We start from the raw sequence: 21,384 nt of genomic DNA on the forward strand, positions 1-21,384 counted from the left end.
ATTAGGGGTAAAAATGTAATTTGCCCATTTATGTGTTCTTAGACTAAATTGAATGAAAATATGTTTAAATGAGATTTATTTGAATATGTTTAGATCAAGAAACCAAGAAATCAGATTTAGATCGGGGGAAATCAAAGGTAGTTGAGTAGCCGATTTATTAGTCGACGATATCCGAGGTAAGTTATTAAGCATACATATTTGTGTCGTTTTAAATTATCTTAACATCTACGTAATTATGTTGAATTGAATTGATATATATGTAGTGATACGATTTTTGAAATATATCGTATTGAGTTGTTGACCTCCAACACTAAGTGTGCGAGTATAAAAATAAACGATAATGAGATTAGCACTAAGTGTGCGAGTTTAATTGAAATGCACTAAGTGTGCGAGTATAATGTAAAGCACTAAGTGTGCGAGTTTGATTATTAAGCACTAAGTGTGCGTACTTATTAAATATTTTCGAAAGATTATTAATATCGAGTATTTGACTTATCGAGAAATCATGAGTAACAAAGTGAGTAATAATTATTTTGGTGGTATTCAAGATTAATTTTTGTAAGTATCAAACCTAGGTGGTGATTATAATTGGAATCATATTTATTTAAGATGATTCATTATATTTTATGATAATAAAATGCATAATATACTTGGCCTTGTACTTAAATTTGAAGAAATGCTTATAGTTGTGTTATTATATTGATTTTTGTTAAATCATAGTATGAAGTGAATAATTATATTATGCTATGGTAAGCTAAAGGTAAGATGATTTAGAAGTATGAATTGGTTAAATATTATTCTAGATGTTAAGTTAAATTGTAGAGTTTATTTGCTTGTAACTTACTAAGCTAAATTAGCTTACAATGTGTTGGATTATTGTTTTGATGTATAGATTTTGGTGATCGCTACGTGTTCGGGGATCATCAGCTAAGTTCATCACACTATCGATGTCTCCTTTTGGTATTTTGCTAAATTGTTTTCAAGTATATGGCATGTATAGCATAGTTAAAAATGTTGATTTTGAAACCAATGTGTTAGTGTAATTAAAAGCCATGCGAAAATGGCTTATCTCTTTTTGTTTGAATTTGATTTTGATACATATAGTTAATGGACAACTTGGGGTATATGCTTATGTATCATGTGCATGATTAATTAGATTTAGATAATGTATATTTTTGGCTTAGATATAAGTTCAATAATTATTTTCTTTTTAAAGATGTGATGACCGATTGTGTGGTACAGGTTTGATTTAGTGTATGCATATTAAGCATGTAAATTAGGTACAAAATTAAAGGTTAATAGTGTATAATATGGTGCAAGTTGTCAAGGTCATATGAGCACATAACGGTAGTGAGAAAGTAGGTACATTTTTGTGTTATAATTTGATGTATAATGCTATTCAATTAAAGCAATTTAAAGCTGCCAAATTTGATGTCCATTTTGAGTATATTGATGCTGTCCATTTTAATGTATAATGCTGTCCAATTTTGAATGTATTGATGCTGTCCATTTTAATGTATAATGCTGTCCAATTTTGACTGTACTAATGCTGTCCATTTTAATGTATGATGCTGTCCAATTTTGAGTGTATTGATGCTGTCCATTTTAATGTATAATGCTGTCCGATTATGAGTATATTTAAGCTGTCTAATTTGATGTATAATGCTGTCCAATTTTGAGTATATTTAAGCTGTCTAATTTGATGTATAATGCTGTCCATTTTGAGCATATTATTGCTGTCCAATTTGTTGAATAATTGCTGTCCAAAACAGGGTTGGTTCTTTATGGCTGTAGTATGTTACATAGTTAATCATTTATTAATGAAATAAATGTATGCAAATAGTAGTTTTAATATTGGCTCGGCATATGATATGTAATGATAAATGTTAATTCTTAAAATGTTTAAAGTGTTTGAATGATATAAAATTATTAATTAATAAAGCATGATTGATACTTAGTGTGGATTGTTAATTACTTATATTTTTGGCGAATAATTTTTTTTTGATAATTAGGTGAAATAAATTAGGATCTTAAATATATATATTTACATATTCAAGACACATATTTATATACAGCTTGATATTTGGTTCATTCTGTTAAGTGTAATGTTTCAATATTTAGTATCACTCCTTAATCCTAATCCGGCGACGGATATGGGTTAGGGGTATTACAGCGCGCGAAAAAAAGAATAGCCAATCAGGAAATTATCCCTATTAATTGAACGGCGCCGTTCTGCGGCGCATGGTTTCTGGGCCAGATTGAAACAACCATCAAAATATTGTGGCCAAATTCAGGAAAAGCAAAATACCACATTGAAGCGGAGCGTAAAGGCGGAGGGATCTGCTGCGCAAATATCCCATTTTGCAAAAACGCGCGGACCCTCCGGGTCGGGTCAGGTCGACGCGCGGATCCTGGGGGCCAAAAACGGCGTCGTTTCATAAAGGCCATAAAAGCCGAAATTTTGTTAAAAATTTTCATTTTCACCCTTCTGTTAAAAAAAACTGAGAGAAATCTCTCTAAGCCCCCCTTTTCTCCGGCCTCAGGTCCGGCCGAGGGCCACCGTATACCCCGCCACGGGTGGTGGTCGGAGGCCCAAAATCGGACCTTTTGGTCCCCTTTTTGAAGCACGTTGCTTCTAGGCCACAAATCTGGGGTCGGGGATCATAAAAAAGGAGGCCAAAGACTCGAAAATGAGCCAAAACCCTTCGCCTTTTTCCCCCTCCGGCGCGGTGCGACGCGAACAAAAGGTACCCCTTTCGCCCTTTTTTTTTTTTTAGAGAAATAAATCGAAAATAAATAAAAAAAAAACTTGCGAAATAAAAAAAAACAGAGAAATCAAGTGGCGAAATCACCTTTGATGTTTTTATTTCTTGTGAAAACGTTACAAAAAGAAAAAAAGAACTGAGAATCCAAAACCGAACCCCTTGACAGTGGGGATCCTCCGTTTTTATAGTCTGTTTACATTATTTCTTTATGATTTTTCTTTCCTGGTTGCTACTGTTTCTTGCGTGTTTGCAGGTGGCGGTGCAAGTGGGACGATGGGACAGTGGCGGTGGAGTTGGTGCGGATGGGACGTCCGGCGGCGGCGACAGAAGCCCTAGAGTCAGCAGATGCGGCGCCTAGGGTTTCAATCTCTGAAACCCTAGGCAGATTTTTGGGGGGGGAATTGGGCCTAGGTTAAATTGGGCTTCGGGTTTGTATTGGGCCATTCGGGTTTGGGCTGATGGGTAAGGTCTAAGTGGTTCTGGGTATTGGGTATTGGGTTAGTGTTGAGTTTGGTTATTAGGTAATGGGCCTCGGTTAAAAAATTGAGCTTATACAATAATTTAAAATGCTCGAGTGTTGGATCTTTATCATAATGCAGGCACTTGACCTGATACGTGGGAAGAACTTTCTGATGCTAATGGACTCATGTCTGGAGGGTCATTTTTCAAATGATGATGGAACTGAATTAGTGCGGTTAGCTTCACGATGTTTGCAGTATGAACCTCGTGAGAGGCCAAACGTGAAGTCTCTTGTAACTGCTCTAACTCCAATTCAGAAGGAAACTGAGGTATGCTCAAATTTTTTCCCCATTATCTTCACCTATTTCTTGTATCCAACTTTTATTTTATATAAGTCCATACCAAAAGTATTAATACTTTTAAGTAGAAACAAAGCTATGTCTTATTACTGCAAAGTGATTTCACTTACATTTTTCCAACAATGGAGTTGCTGTAGCAGATATTGAAAATTAGTTACTTGCTAGCTTAAAGCTTTATGATAGGGATCAAGAAGTGTAACTTTTCCTTTTAAGTTCTGAAAAATGACTGTTGAACTTACTTTCATTGTTCTGCTGTTCATAAGTATATTATGATTAGTTAAATTACCTGTATTACTTAACAGGTCCCATCACATGTTTTGATGGGCATTCCACATGGAACGCTGTCCTCGCAACAAAAAATATTAACACCTCTGGGCGAAGCATGTTCCAGAATGGATCTTACAGCAATACATGAAATGTTGGAGAAGAATGGATACAAAGATGATGAGGGGGTTGCAAATGAGGGTAGCAATCTTTACTTTTTATTTTGTTCAAATCTGAGTCGGAGTAAAAATAGTGAAGAGAAAAAGCAAGTTGATGGCTCATTGGTGCATTGATATAACACATAAACTCTAGAAGTATCATGTTTTTGGTCTTTATTACTCTTCATTTTTCTTTAAGTACCCCGAAACATATTGAACTTCGCTATATAAGGATATAACATCCAAAAATCTTCCATAAAAAATAAATAAACATACATGTACCAGACACGTACTCATATTCAACCCTTTATTTATAAACCTGAATTGTTTTGTGCTAAGTGGCGTTTGTTTGTTTCTGCTTTGCAGCTTTCTTTCCAAATGTGGACGGATCAGATACAGGAAACTCTGAATTCGAAAAAACGTGGAGATACAGCTTTTCGAGCAAAAGAGTTTGAAACAGCCATTGAATGCTACACCCATGTAAGTATTTTATTTTCAAATCTAGCATTCTTCAGAACCATTTTGTTATCTGCAATCAAAATCAGACAATGATTTCAACACTTAAAACGTGATTGATCTTGTCTACAGTTCATTGGAGGGATGATGGTATCACCAACTGTGTTTGCCAGACGCTGCTTATGCTATATGCTTTTTGACATGCCACAGGAAGCACTTGGGAGATGCCATGCAAGCGCAGGTAATATCTCCGGAGTGGCCAACGGCATTTTATCTCCAAGCTGCTGCTTTGTTTAGCCTTGGGATGGACAAAGATGCCCTGGAAACCCTCAAAGATGGTACTGACTTGGAAGCCAGAAAGCATAGCTGAAAGTGTATAGGTTTTTTTAACTCCCTTTCACTTTTATATTATCCATTTTATTTTAAGATAATAACATGTCAAGGAGATCTGCATATCAATTATCGAAGAATCGTCCATGTATCCACTGATCGATTAAAGATTACTGTGATGAATTGAGATTATTCACTTTCAAATAGCAGGCATTGTCTTTGCATACTGAGTAACTAATAACCTATTCTATGAGGAGAAAACAGAATGAAACTGTTATTTTGCAACTAACATTGCATACGACCCTTAAAAGACTGGTCTATCTAAAATTTTCAATACGATACTACCTTTCATTTCCAGGTCTTATGGCTACCTTTTATTGCAATTAATGTTCCTACTAGGATCCATACATTTCTAAGAATGGGAACCAACTTGGTAATATTGTGAAATCAGGCAATATTCAAGACCATTCGACCATTCATGGCCTGTCAATACCCAATAGTCATGAAAACCGAAAAAATAAGTCATGCACAAAATGAAAGCAGAAAACTAAGCAGAATGCTGCTTCAAACAAGGGAGAGAACTATTAAATAAATGCAACTCGTTCACAAAACTTTTAGGTCTGACTATGGATTTATCTTTGTGCCAGTAAAAGTTGAGTAGGTTTAAAGCACAAAGTTGTTGGTGCGTGAAAGATCAAGTGGATTGAGAAATGAACCGTAAAGCCCTACCAAATCTGAAAATAACAACATGCCTACTGACTGCAAAGGATGAGCCAACAATGCAAAATCATGTTACCAGCATCTATAATTTACGGCAATGCATCAAGCTAGTTCAGATTCAGCCTTTGGGGCATTTTCTGTTGGTTTCATCAAGGTTGGTGCGGTATCTCTAGGTTTGGACAGATGCGGAATGTATCTCCAACAGCGTTTGTGAACTCCACTTATTTTTTTCGGAGCATCTGCAGCTGGAGCACCTGCATTAGGCATCAATAATATCAACTAAACCACATTTAACAGTTAATTGCAGATAGAGAAATCTAATCAGATAGCAAAAACCGTCAAATGCAGAAATAACATCTATTCTTCCAGAGTTATCATTGCAGTAGTTAAATCAGTCCAGGAATTACCAGTTTTCTAACATGGGTCTAGGACATTGCAAATGGTCATCAAGTATAGCAACACACTGTATGATAGCCCATTCAATCTCGTTATGCCCATTTCGACAAATAACATCAGTCGTTTTTAACCATAAACAAGAAGCATCTATCAGAATCTAGTCTCCTTTGAACTCTCTTCTACACAAACTCTACCATTTCCTACCTTCTACATTGACATTAAGATTGCCTAGCTGTAGCAATCATCTTGATCTTTAAAGCAGCAATGAACCATATAATTGACCTCTTCTGATCTTAGCCCATTATATATATATATTGATAAGGGATAGGGGGTGGGGGTTGTCCAAATAGCGAACCCGAGGCTGGAGTCAACTAAAGACTTGAACACATGTCCTTTGCCACTCCACTTGTCTTTCAGTCAATGATCTTAGCCAATATTTGGCACAATGTTTAAGTTTCAGTAACTTTTTTGTTTTCTTAATGAATTAGTGTCTTCTAAGTACACAGATGCACCTCCCAACCTACAGAATTTTTTGTTGCTTTCTGCAACACTCTTAAGTCATTTTTCGACATGTTCAACATTATTCAGCTCACTGTTCTGCCTCTCTCTTCCCCAAGCAAATCAGTATTCATTTATGCTGCTCCTAATTCAGTGCAAAATCAGTGTTTCTCCAGCCATGTATCAGAAGCGAGACGGACTAAAATTCATAAACTACCAAAAAAGTAAATATCAAAATACAACAGGAGTGAGACTCGAAGAGAAAATTATAAACTTATTCAACAATAGTTAAGGATGCACTGAGCACTGAGATAGGCAATAAAATACCAAGCATCTTTTTAATCGAAATGGAAAATATCACCAACATTAAGTGACACCAATAATGAGCATAACAATACCAAAAGCTTAAGTCCTAAAATTCAAACCAATATCTTACTCCATGTAGCAAAATAAACTATTTATATGAGTTACTAACCGTCTTTGTGGACCACTCCCCATGCCTTGCCATGCCTTCCATCCTGCAAACAAGCACAAACCAAATAAACCCTAAGAACAGACCAACAATAGTAAGAATTGCATAATCAACTAAACCCCTAGTTTTTTTTTCGTCAACAACCTTATTATTAAAAAAACCAATACATTGTGCTCAGAACACCGGATAGAACCATTTAACCCCATCAGCTCTTCACATATCTCAGTAAAAACAAAACACCAATGGTTCAAGAATCATTCCTTTTAGATATAAATGAATCACTTTTAGAAAACCAACCCGAAATTTGTTTCTTGTTTTTTTCCTAGGAGGAGTAATAGAGTGAGAAAGAGAGGACCTTATAAAGATTGATCTTGGTGATCTGATATGAAACATCAGTCCAATGAGTTTTGGCCATGTGGTAACCAAGCCCCCAGTTGGGTAAGAACTGAGCTACCTCGAAGAGGTTCTTCTTCTTTTTTCTCTTGGGCTTTTTGGAAGCTGTAGAGGAGGCGCCAGGGCTTTCTGTCGAAGTCGCAGTTGAGAGGTTTCTGAAGAAGTTGAAGGAGAGTCTCAATAGCCCAGTAGTTTGATTTTGGGCAGCTCTGTTTGCGAGTGCCGTCGCCATTTTTGGGTTTTGCTTTGGTTTCTGTTCTTTACTCTGTATTAGTAAAGGGCGACTGGGGAAGGGAAAGAAAGGAGATGAGGCGTGTTTTCTCAAGTACAAAAAAATGAGTTGGAGAAGAGCATTCTCAAACGGTGTCGTTTTTATTACTGTTAGAAGAGGCATTCGCTTATTGGTATGTAAGATTTCTTTTTTGAAGGGTGAATTTCATCCCGCAACTAAGCTAGTAGTAAATTTATATATTGGTAACTCAATTTTAAAAGGTTATAAAATAGTTATTAAATTATTTGAAAGTTTTCATTTAAATTATTAAAATATTCGAAAGTTGTTATTTAATTCATTGGGATATTAAGTTTTTTTTTTAATTTAGCTAGTGAGGTCTAAGCGACAATTCGATGACAGATATGATAGACCAATACCCATCAACGAGTAGAACATATCTTAAATCCAAGTCAATCTAACGACCAGTATCGAAGATCGAATAAAAAAACTATTTGGATTTTGGTTTACAGATTTGTAATGTTCAAAATTGTTTCATAAAAAAAAACTAAACTGTAAAAGAGAAGTAGAAAGAGAGTTTTCGATTGGTGCAAGCAGTGCGAACAGAGAAGGCCATATAACAACGATTTTAATAGTTTAATAACTTGAATAAAAAATTTTGAATAATTCAATAACTATTTTAAAACTTTTCAAAATTAAGTGATTTACTTTAAATCCTAATTTTTTTTCAATAAGATTACTTCTCCTAAAAGCATGCAATACTTATTATAGGATTTGCTTCTTCTTTTTTTAATAAATTTAGTTTCTTCAATTTTAAACATTTAACATGGTATTATTATAATCAATATATTAAATTTTTATTATGTACATGCCTTATCTCGTTTTTTAATACACCAATCCCCTTTTCTTTTATTTTGTTATATATATATATATACGAGTTAATAGTGTTTATAAATATAATTATTTTAAAAAAAATAAAAATAAATCTAAATTTAATCTTAATCTTAATATAAAAAATTAACAATACTAGTAGTATTTATAATCGATAGTAATATATAAAATATATATTTTTTATTATTAAATTTAAAAATATTACATTAAAATAATTATAGTAAATAAATATGTTAATATTTTATTATAAAAATTTGTATTAACAAATAAATTAATTTATAAAAACAATTATAATTAAAAATAACAATAAAAAAATTATTATAAAGATAACCAAAATAATTTTATGAATTGTAATATGAAAGAGAAATTAATTTATGAAAAACAATTATAATTAAAAATAACAATCATCTTATAAATATGTCAATATTTTTCTAATAAAGTTTATTATTACTTTTAAAAATAATTGGTTTGGTATAATTTCTTCACTTGTGCAAGTAAATCTCAACCATATGTTAAATACCATTTTATATAGTTTAAAATATTCTTAATAAATAAGAATGTTGCATATGTTGGTTGTTGATAAATTTTAATGTTTAAATTAGTGAATAAAAATATTTTTGAACCTTTGATTCTTCAAGTTTATGGGATCTAATTTGTCCTTAATATTTTCCTCATTCTTTTGGATTTATATATTTTTTGTTTTAATTAAAAATATTCAAGTTTGTTGAACATAGAGCTCGTATTCGATAACTTACAATATTTGCTTTGTCAATTTCATATTTGTGATGAATAGCATGATTGGGTATAAGCTATTTAAGCATTACATGTTATGTGTATATATGATCTAGTCTAAATAAATCGTGTTTGTGTATTTGTTGGGTAAAATTGGGTGTCCTTCATTCTTAATATGCTATTGATAAATTAAATTCTAGGTGCTCTTTATAAGGTTATTTATCAATAAAGAAAATAATTAATGATGTTTGCCTTGGTTATCAAAAAGATAATAAGAGATTAATCGCTAGGCGTTCATCGATAACTATAACCAATTTATCATAGAATATTAAAATTCATTTTTGCATCAATGATTAAACCTATAAATCAAAACTGGGGTTTTACCTTTGACTAGGCTTTCAATATATTGATTTTCATAAATTTATTTTTTTAATTTTTATTTCCTAGTTTTAATTTTAACTTTAATCTTTAATATTAAGACACCCTTCTTATATTTATGGGTAAACTACACTAGAAGTCACTCAACTCTGGTCAAAATTCTTTTTTCCACTCAACTATAAAAAGTTTTAAATTAGTCACCCGACTTATTGGATTCATTTTTTTTTCCTTTTCCATTAATTATTGTTAAGACTTCGACGGAAGGATGATGTGTTAGTTTTAAAATTGGTATAATAACATATTTAACCCTCAACAAGAAAAAATGTTTAATATTAAAGAAGTGGTGGGGGAAGAGAGAGAGCCATAAGAAATTGTTGATTTTATTTAATAATTTTTAAATATTTACATAAATATTTTAAATTATATATAGTATTTAAAGAATAATATTTTTTAGATATAATTGTATTTTTTATGTTTTAAATTTTATTAGAATTAGGACCAAATTGAGATAATTTATAAATGTTGGGGGTTAATTTCTTTATAATCATTACCAAATTGATAGAATGTGTAATTGTTGAGGGTTAAATATGTTATTATAACAATTTTAAAACTGCTTCATCATCCTTCCGTCTAAGCCGTAATCGCAATTAATGGAAAAGGACAAAAAAATAAACCTAAGAAGTTGGATGACCAATTTAATTTTATTTTTTTTATAATTGGGTGATAAAAAAGAATTTTGACCATAGTTAGGTTACCATTAGTGAGTTTATCCTAATTTTATTTTACTTGTTTTCATTAAAGGAATAAAATTATCATCGATTTCTATGGGTTCGACCATATTTATATTTATACAAATATTTGTATTATTGAGTAGGAAATTTACTTTTGTTGGTTTCGACAACCGTGAACATTCCAAAAGCTTATCAATCCTGGAATAGTATGACTTTGTGTAAGTGTATAAAGGTTGAATTACACAATCAACTTGATCTTTAACAAGTTCTTTAATAAGCTCTTTGAGTTAATCAATAGTGATAACTTAATATTTGGTTGAGGATCCTTAGCAGCTTGTGCGTTGGAATTTTCACCAGCCTCATCCAGTAAGTGTAACACCCCTTACTTGAGTCCAAACCTAAACTCAAGCAAAGAATGCTACATTTCAAGCCAAACACTTCACTCAAATACCGAACATGTCATCCTAGTTCCACTTATCTTTTAAACTTATTTAAGGTCTTTTAAGACTTTTTCAATAATTTCTAAGCTTACTTTATGATCTGGATTTAATTAAAGGTCGTTCTGGACCCTTTCGATGAGAAAACAATCAAATTAGGGTAAAACAAGGCAGATGTATTGATATAACTTCCTAAGGTACTGATACCTCTGCTTAATACTATTCACTTTTGCATTCTTTCAATGTTGTATAGATAGAAGTACTTCAAGTATCAGTATTTGGATTTTGGAGAGCCAAAATCAAGCTTAAACACACCCAAAAACTTACCTAAATGTTCTTTGTAAGGCCCAATTTTTACCCGGATCCGCATAAATAAAAATTAAAACCAAAAACTAATGATAAAAATCCAAATACCCAAACCCAAACCTTTTAACCTAAACTACCCAGACCCAATATACAAATAACAAACCCTAACCAAAATCTAATTCAGCCCAGTAGCCCAAAACACAAAATAGAAACAGAAAATTAGAACCCTAGCAGCAACAATTTCAGCCGCCGTACACCCTAACTACCGCAACTTCGCCCACGTTCAGCAGCCTCCGTGCACGCCGTGCACCACGCACGTTCTTCCTGCAAACAAACCACGAACCACAACACAACAAGCAAGATATAGGATTATTTATTTATTTATTATTATTTTTCGGTATAAAAGGCCGATTGTAAACCGATTGTGGGGGGAATATTGTATAAAAAACCATTGAAATTACAAAAAGGATTTTGGAAGGTGATTCGTTTTTCTTCTCTTCGAGATTTCTTCTCACTGTTTCTATTTTTGTTTCATATTTTTTTTAAAGAAAATAATAAAGAAAGAAAAGGGCGCTTACCTGGTTTCGAGCGCTGGTTTCGAGCGCCGTGCGCGGTGGCTCCACGGCGGCGGCGGCGGCATGAAGGGGCTAGGGTCGAAACCCTAGCAGAGAAGTACCCCCCTTTTTTCTGCTTTTGTTTTAAAAAAAAAAAAAGAAATGAAATGGAAATATTTTTTAGGAAAATTTTTGCTTTTAAAAATATAAGCAAAACGGCGCCGTTTAGTTGCCATAGACCTGCGCATCCCGATCCGGTCCCTGATAAAAGGGAAATTTTCACAATTGGTCCTCCCCTTTTGTAATATGTTCAAATCAGATTTTCTTTTATTCCTTTAAATTTGGCCACGCATTTTGTTTTTGTTTCATTCTGGCCCAGATTGTACGTTGCGTTTTGGAGGGATGGGAATTATTTCCTACTTGGTCCCCCAAGTTATTCGCGCATTACATTTGGCCCCCATTGGATCTATTTTATTTTCATTTTATTTTCCTTTCTTTAAATTCTGTTTTTAATTTAATTTAATCCTTACTTATTTAATATTTTTCCCTTATTTTATTTTAATATTTATTATTATTTTTAAATATGTTTAATTTCATATTTAGTATTATTTCATATTTAAGCTTAATATATTTTTAAAATTTGTTATCAATGTTATTTTAACGTTTAATATATTGGTTATTTTTAACTTATTATTAACATATTCTAAAAGTAGATTGAATATATATATATATATTTTAAAACTCTATATTATATATTTTGTTTAGTTCATTTTTTATTATTTTTATGTATGTATATTATCATATTATTATCGATTTTTTTTCCTCCTTCACATGCACTATTTACCTAAATTAATATACGTATATTATTTTATATGTTTTTTTTCTTGTATAATATTTGCTTCAAAAATTTATTTAAATACTATAGTTTATGAAATGCTTATTTCTAATTTTGTTTTCAATTTATCACAAACTTATATACTGCTTACTCTAAAACCTTTGCATGCATGATTTATTGATTATAACTTGATATTGATATTTGCAAAGTGTAGGATTGAGATTATAGTTGCTATGTTAGTTTATATTTATTTGTTGATTATTCATTATTCATTAGGGTATATTTTATTTTCGAATTATCCTTTTGTGTTGTACATTACCATTCAATCGCACTACATTTGTTTTAAAGATTATGTTTTATTAATGCATCAAAGACATTTTATTCCGTAAATTTTCAAAATACTCGGCGTTCACGATTCTTGAGAAGGATTGTGCCCTAATTTACTAGGCTTCAATTCTTTACGATGAATTTAGATAGCCAAGTATTTATTTTACAATAAAACCATACAATTTCTAAATAAAGTTCTTCGGGATTTCAAAATGTTGGACCCTAACTCACTGGATCTGACAATTTTGCTACCTCGAATTAAGGATTTTCAAAATAAAGGCAATATTCGGTGTTTTGGAATTTCGAGAAATTGAATCCTAACTTACTGGGTTTTGATTTTTTCATTTGACCCAAATAACCGAATATCCTTTTCAAATTTAAATGCATGATTTTTAAAATTTAAGAGACAAACTTAATTTTGAAGATTAAAAAATGTTGCGCTCTAACTCACTGGGTGTGACGTTTTAATTCTTTGAAATAAGAATGTTTTATTATTTTAATTCATTCAAGTTAAAAAGTTTTCTTTTAAAATCTTTTTAAATTTTCGATACCAAGACATTAAACAATTAATTCGGTACCAATTTTGGGCGTTACGAGGGTGTTAATTCTTCCTTGTGCGTAACTAACTCCCGAACTTGCTTTCTCAAATTTCACAGACCAAAATCGTTTTTAAGGTGAGCTGATCACACCTCAATAAAATATCAGTGGCGACTCCAATTTTTATTTTTAAAGTCGATAACTAATTTTTGTTTTCAAAAAATGGTTTCGGCATTCTTCATTCAATCCCAATCATTGTTAATCATATTCAAACCTTAAAATGCACCAAAATATCATAAAAAAATCACATGTTCATTTCCTAACTTATCACAAAGCCCTCAAAACATTTCCTCTTAAACTCAACTCTTATATGAATTAAAGTATTAATTAACTTTCACTTTCATACCAATTGAACACTTAAGTTGTTGAGTATGTCTCATATTTCAGTCAAACAAGAGATTACTTGCAAGTTAAGTTAAACAAAATATATTTCATTTTTAGAAGATTTAGTATTTATTAGTATAATATATTTAGTATTTTTAACATAATTTATTTGACCTACGAATTTAGTCTACAAATAGGTTCTACAACCTTAAAAAATACACCCATTAGAGATTAGAACGCATAACACTTTTGGAGAATTTTGTGTTTATGTGTTGAGGGTTCTTTGTTTCCAGGTTTCGGAGTTTAGTTTTATCTCCATCTTTTGTACTCTTCGTTCTTTTGCCATTATAGTAAAATTATCTTTGCCTGTAGTTTTTTATCCTCTTTGGAGGGGTTTTTCAACGTTAAATTTGTGTCTCAATTTCTTCCGCTATTTTTTACTTGTTAGTTGCTCAATCGGATCGATCCCCAACATAAGTACATGCCATACTAATGTCCATAATTCAAATACATAATTCACAAACCTTCATTTGATGAAATTTGATTCAATATGCCCCCTCAACTTCTTCACACACGATTACTTCTTGCACACTACGAGTTTAAAATAAGCTTCATAAAAGCTTAGTGAGTACACACATTAATTCTATTCTATCCTAACTATTCAATATAAATTTCATTTAAAATTTTACTTATCTTGTTTATACCTTTATAAATATATCAAGTTTTAGTTAATACAATATATCTTAAATAATCATCTTCACTTACTCTTTTATTTTGCTTAGCATTTTCTTCACATAACCCTTAGTAAATCATGAAGAACAATAAAGGATATGCGGAATAACATGAGCACAAAAGTACTAAGAAATCATGAGCACTGAAGTGCTGGAAACATGAGCACATGAGTATCAATAATCATGTCATGAGTAGGGATGAAAAAAAACATGAAACAGACAAACTCCAATCCCATCTAGCTTCATAGGGTCAAGTTTTTTCTTTCTTTCTAAAATCGGGTTTAAATCGAGTTAGGTTGGGTTAATTTTAAAAACTAGTTGGATCGGGTTTAGGATAAATTCGCCACACCCAGCCTCGAAATATTTATAAAGTTACCTTTCTTTTATTTTTTTTTGTTAAAGAAGAGAAAAGCTCTATAAAAGACTAGAGAGACTCAAAAAGAGAAGTTTCAAATAATTGAAAACCTTCCCCTTTACCAAATGTCATCTTAGCAATATGATCGACTTCAATATTTTCTTCTCTAGGGATATATTTAATATTTTTAATTACAATTTAACCCTTGATAATTTTAATAGGAAAACTCTCTCAAGCTCGTGCCCTTTTTGTCGCCTCTTTGGACTTAGTTGACACTAAGGTCTCAACATCACTTTTCCTCTTTGGTTGCTATGGAAACTCCTAAAATTTTGGGTTGAAAAGATGGAATTAGGTGACTAAGTGTAACACCCCTTACCCGTATCCAACACCAGAATAGGGTACGAGGCATTACTAAAACACATACACTTGTAAACGTATTTAACCGAGTTATAAAATTTCATCTAAATTAAAACTTTCAAAATAATTAACATGCTTCTATAACTTTTCACAATATATCCTCAAAATATTATAATCATAATAATTAGGGCCTACGAGACCCGATACATACTCATGCAATTCAATGCTTCATTTCCATTCCATTCAATTCGCAATTTCTCATGCTCACAAATTAAATCATATCACTAGCAATTTCCATTTAATTCACGTACAACTCAATGACATTAAGTTCAACACTAATACATACTTACCATTTAACTCAACGTTTATCGATTATACCATTCAATAACACATTTATGAAATTCTCAATTTTGCAATGAAAATGTCACTTTAAAATAACAACATCATCTTGGTATAAATACACTACCACTTAACCATTTACTTTAATTCTTTTGGGCCCATTTGTCACTTACCATCCTTAATCAAATTAGGGAACGGTTACGAAAAATTGAGTACTTCACTTCCACTTTGCTATAGTATAACTATGGTCTTACGTATGATCACTTATCACTTGTCCCTGATCAGATAAGTGTAGCTAGGCTACCACTTATCACTTTGTCACTTGATCAGATAAGTGTAGCTAAAGCTATCACTTATCACTTTGTCACTTGATCAGATAAGTGTAGCTAAAGCTATCACTTATCACTTTGTCACTTGATCAGATAAGTGTAGCTAAAGCTACCACTTATCACTTTGTCACTTGATCAGATAAGTGTAGCTAAAGCTATCACTTATCATTTTGTCACTTGATTAGATAAGTGTAGCTAAAGCTATCACTTATCACTTTGTCACTGATCAGAAGTATTCAAATTCGGCGTTCCGCTCAATTTGATCATTTATTCAGTTTTCGCATTTTTATTTTATTCTCATTTCAACAATAAATATATCTCATCATACATTATATAATTCATGAAATTAACATTTAATCATTAATTTTCAGCCATATGAACTTACTATTTCATTACCTTTCCACACTCGTTTCCTATGCACATCACACAAGATATAAACATATCATTCAACCATAGTCGCAAACTAGTACATTGAAACATAATTATTTTTGGAAATAATCACATAATAAACCATTTCACTAAAGATTTCATAATTTAAACCTTGCCACCCCTTTCATGATCACAATATTTATTCATATATCAAACTTTCCAATATGTGTTAATTCAATACCCAATCACGACATTACTTCATGCCAAATCATATACCAAAAATACAATACACACGTACTATAAACTTTATTTTCCCACATGAGCTTAAACCGTGACCAATACTGCACAAATATATGCATCATTTCTATTTCATCGTTTATCAATTATAATTAAGCATATGACCAATTATACACAAATCATTCATATATTTCCCAATTTTTCCTCCTCCTCCTCCTCTCAATTCCACATCCTTAATGTGTATAACACACTTAAACAACACTAGCTATAATTTCACTATTCACTCACATGTATATTCAAAGCTGTTTATCCGAGTCAGAGTCACTAAATTATTTTTATCCTGAGCTAAAGAGCTCCAAATTAAGATTTGTTAATTTTCCCTGAAACTAGACTCACATACTTTCTTACCATAAAATTTTCAGAATTTTTGGTTCAGCCAAATAGTACAGTTTATTCTTTAAAGTTTATTCTTTAAAGTCTCCCCTATTTCGCTGTCTGACAGTTCCAACCACTCTTCACTAAAAATGAATTATCTAATTGTACAGAATTCGGATGATGTTTTCGTTTATTTCATTTGAAAATATACTAATTAAGGATTCTAATCATATAAATTATAACTCATAATTATTTTTATTCAATTTTTGATGATTTTCCAAAGTCAGAACAGAGGAACCCGAAATCATTCTAACATTGTCTCACAAAATTTATTATATCTCATGATTTTCAATTCCATTGCTTACACCGTTTCTTCTATGAGAAACTAGACTCAATGGGCTTTAATTTCATATTTTATTTACCCTCTAATTCAATTCCCAAAATTTTTGATGATTTTTCAAAGTTATACTACTGCTGCTGTCCAAAACTGCTTTAGTGCAAAATGTTGATTTCCTTTTTGCCCCAAATTTCACAATTTATACAATTCGGTCCTTTCTCAATTAACCCCTCAATTAATTTAATTTTCTCAATTAATACTTTACCTAGACATTATAAGTTGTTTCACAACTATTGAAATTCAGAATTTCCACAAATAACTCTATCTTCAAACTCTTTTACTATTAGGTCCCAAACATTCACTTTCTATTCAATTCTTTCAATAAAATCAGCATATGTACAATTTAAAGCTCTAATTCCATGCTAAATCATCATATACTTCCAGCATGTATTCATAGCAACTTTCAACTTCTTTCATAGAATCAAAAATTAATGAATACAATAAGTAGGCCTAGTTGTAAAAGTCACAAAAACACAAAATTTTCAAGAAATAATCAAGAATTGAACTTACCTGTAGTAAACATAGGAAGAACCAGCTTAAGGAAACCCTTCTATGGTGTTTTTGCTGATGAGAATGCAGAAAAATAAAGAGAAATCTAGATAATTCCACTTTGGTCCTAACTTTATTAAGTAAATTTTGCAATATTCCAATTTTACCCTTAATTCTCCTTACTTTGTTGCTGATTTCATGCCTTTGCCGTCCAGCCCCAATAGCCCTTGGGTCTATTTCCTTTTAAGCCCTCTTCCTTTTATCATTTAAGCTATTTAATCAATTCCCATAAATTTTCATTTGTTACAATTTAGTCCTTTTTGTTCAATTAATTATTGGAACTTTAAAATTTCTTAACGAAACTTTAATACTAACTTTTTAACACTACATAAATATTTATAAAAAATATTTATGGCTCGGTTTAAAATCCCTGAGGTCTTGATACTTCATTTTCGATTCTAATTATTTTAATATTTATTTCTAGTGTACTATTCACTATTTCAAAAATTTTCCTAACTTCACATTTAACTTATACTCACTAAATTAATAATATTTTCTACCCATTTGTCGAATTTAGTGATATCGAATCACCGTTCCGACACCTCTGAAAATTCAGGCCATTACATTTTTCCTCGTCGGATTTGTGGTCCCAAAACCACTGTTCCGACTAGACCCAAAATCGGGCTGTTACACTAAGAACCAAATTGAACAAAAATGAAAGTTTCATTTTCCTCCCCTTTGCTTGGAAGTGTGATGTATGGAAAAATTCAAGGGCTCATATTTAGCCAACACTTTCTAAATTAATAATTATAATCAATATATTTATCTTTCATCCAATGGTCCATATTAAATCCTTCATCATTAAGCAAATCCAATAGCTCAAATTCAATTCACATGTCCAACGACATTTTGGTAATTTTACCAAAAATTATCTCACTTGCAAAATGATTATTTTGCTCCTGAAAATTTTTAATATTTACAATTTAGTCTTTTCCTGCTTTTGGTAAATTATAATTTTTCCCTTAATTTTTCTAATTTTTAATTTAACCCCTCAACTTTTGAATTTTTATTATTTGACCCCTTCACTTTTCACTAATTTACTATTTAGTCTGTACCCCAAATTAATATTTCACAATATGAAAAGGGATTATATGAAACTCTAATTCCATGGCATCCATATCCCTTTCCAATAGGAGAACGATAAATCAGATTTTTCCTCTTGATTTTCAGCTTTTTCTCCTGAAAAAATTCAAATTAGGAGGAAAAATCTAATTTGTCATTCTTTTATTGGAAAGGGATACGAATGACGTGAGATCATAGTTTCATACAATCCTTTCTCTTAACAATATAGAGCTTATTTCAATTTTCTCCGATATCCATAAACCTTCCCTACTATCACTGATATATCTCATTTCGTTTACGCGAAAGGTCCACCCTGCATATCCCTGATATAACACTTCACTAATATGACATGGTGGTTTTAGGAGTGTTACAGTAAGTTTTCATATTAGACTTCTTCATTTTTTGATTTCTTCTCTATGAGATTGATAATCCTTCCCATCATAAAAGCAATTTGGTCATCTTTCTCCTTAGACTTACAACAAGACTCTTCGTAGTTTATTCTAGAGACGCCATTTGTTCTTCCAAGGATGTGGCACCAATTTTCATGACATTCATCACTCCATAATTTAATTTTGGGGGAGTTGTTGGGAGGGAGTTATCACTTGATGGACTATCTTTTTCCTTGAATCATAATCAACAAGATAAACTTGATCAATAAGCAGAAACTTCTTCTAAGTTATGATTTGGTGAAAAAGCTCTACAAAATGGATTGTCACTAAGCATTGGAGAAGTCTGATCAAATAACTCTAAAAGAGTTTTCATCTTCAACTTGGTTTCGTAAGGATGAGCATGAACATTAATGTTTAACAATTAAGTCAAATGGATTGTAGGATTAACTTGAGCAAACTTGAGAGTTGGTTTGTTACGATGATATTCTTGGAAGTCATTGTAATTTTGAACTTTGATCTTTTGGAGAGAAGAGATAAGCCCACTAAATGTGCCATAAATCTGTACACACAAATATCAATTCAGAAAATTAACTTGGAAAATTTGATGACAAAATTTATTTATAAATTTCTAACTCTATATGTTCTTATTACAAAGAAAAATCTTTTAATTTTTCTTTTTAATAGAGTTTCGATCTAAAGGTCGTATAAACTTGATCTTGGAAAGATGTGGTTTGCTTTAAGTGTCTTGGTAACTTGCTCTTACAATGGGTTTGGACCTCCTTTCTTTAGTTGACGAAAGATTGAAAATTGGCTTTCTTCAAAAATGATATGTTGTTTTTTAAGATTTCTTTAATTTCTTCAAAAAATTGAGTAAGATTTTAGAAAGAGATTGAATATACAAAATCTTTTTTCAGATATTTTCTTAATGTGTTGAATGGTTGAAGGGTAACTTATGTTCAGGACTCCTTGTGGAATATACTCTTTATTTAAGTAATCCACAAATATTTGAACTTTATTTATTTATTATTTATATTATATTAATTTAATTAACCAGAGATAAAATCAATTAGTGATAATATAATTTTTATTATTCAATTATTAATTAATTTAAAATAATTATGACTGATTTCATGATGAATAATTTGGTTTGACATGTGGGATTTTATAAATTGGTCTGATACTGAAATTCCATCAACTTGCAATGATGTAATGAGAAGGTTGTTTGAAATTTGTTGAAACGGAAACATGTTATTATGATCTTCAAACTATCATGAATTTTCAAAGAGATTAGGGAATGAATTGAAATTTAAGATGGCATTGGAGATGAGTAAACAGGATATAAGGTAAAGGATGAAGGAGAAGTAGCAAATCTCAATTAGTTTGTCCACAGCATTAAAGAAATGTGCGGGAGAGGATGGCATGGCCGCATAAATCAGATTCAATAGCGAAACTTCAAGGTGGTTTAGAGCCTAAAGGATCCAATGCCAGATGTTATGCGTCTCTTGGATGCTGATTCTAGGAATTCTTTTGAGAAAATTTATGATTTTGGAAGGCTAAACTCTAATTTTACCCTATAGCCATAGCCATTAAACTTGCAAACTAGTAGCGGTGATGTTAGTCCCAATGTATTTGCAGCATTGGAACAAGTGATGGACGGAGTTGGTGGCTGTCTCATTATTTTCATTTTAGTTTAAGCAAGGATTGTTTTATGGCCACATTTTCGTACCGTATGCTTGCTTTCTCTGTGTTCGCGTACTAAAACTCGATAGATTCTCGATCACCTTGATTTTCACAAATACAACAATGACACAAAATCCTAACATTCCTTTTGATGAAGTGTTAGATTGATTTCGGCGGGGATGTTGCTGCATGTTTTTATTAATTTTATATACAGCATAATAAGTCCTATCAATTCTGGTTCTTTTATGAATCCATCTCAAACCCATCGGCATATGGTGGTGACGAGAAAGAGGAGAAGGCATTGGTCGTTCGCGACGGTGTTTGAGTTGAATGGGGATGAGTTTATTTCATCGAGGAGCTTGAAAATATGCTGGGAAGACTGGGTTTACCTAGTTTAGTATTATTTTTAAAAAGTGCTTTTAGGAAGTTTTGTTTAAAATTTAATTATTTATTATTACTGTAAAAAAATATTTTTGAGAAATAAAATGTTTATTTTAGATATAATATTATAAAGTAACAAATATATATTTAAATAATGTTCAAATTAGTTAATATTATGATATTTTAACAAGAATATAAAAAATAATTTATTATAACTTATTGT

At 31.5% G+C, this 21,384-nt stretch overlaps 1 protein-coding gene, 1 long non-coding RNA gene and 1 pseudogene across 2 annotated transcripts; 1 reads left to right on the forward strand and 2 right to left on the reverse strand.

The window, feature by feature from the left end:
• Window positions 1–4,831, forward strand: part of LOC107954205 (serine/threonine-protein kinase BSK5-like) — a 33,361-nt pseudogene extending 28,530 nt beyond the window's left edge.
• Window positions 4,832–5,354: 523 nt separating this feature from the next.
• On the reverse strand, window positions 5,355–7,703 carry LOC107954206 (uncharacterized). The gene is made up of 3 exons (XM_016889695.2): window positions 7,233–7,703; window positions 6,881–6,923; window positions 5,355–5,765 (listed from the first exon to the last, which is right to left on the reverse strand). The coding sequence occupies exons 1-3, from the start codon at window positions 7,662–7,664 to the stop codon at window positions 5,614–5,616; spliced, it is 627 nt and encodes a 208-aa protein (XP_016745184.2). The 5' UTR covers window positions 7,665–7,703; the 3' UTR covers window positions 5,355–5,613.
• A 3,120-nt stretch (window positions 7,704–10,823) lies between these two features.
• Window positions 10,824–11,770, reverse strand: LOC107954207 (uncharacterized). The gene is made up of 2 exons (XR_001699450.2): window positions 11,553–11,770; window positions 10,824–11,298 (listed from the first exon to the last, which is right to left on the reverse strand). It is a non-coding gene; the product is annotated as an uncharacterized lncRNA (long non-coding RNA).
• Window positions 11,771–21,384: the final 9,614 nt, after the last annotated feature.

Source organism: Gossypium hirsutum, chromosome D07 (genome assembly GCF_007990345.1).
Source record: "Gossypium hirsutum isolate 1008001.06 chromosome D07, Gossypium_hirsutum_v2.1, whole genome shotgun sequence".
Classification (NCBI taxonomy): domain Eukaryota; kingdom Viridiplantae; phylum Streptophyta; class Magnoliopsida; order Malvales; family Malvaceae; genus Gossypium; species Gossypium hirsutum.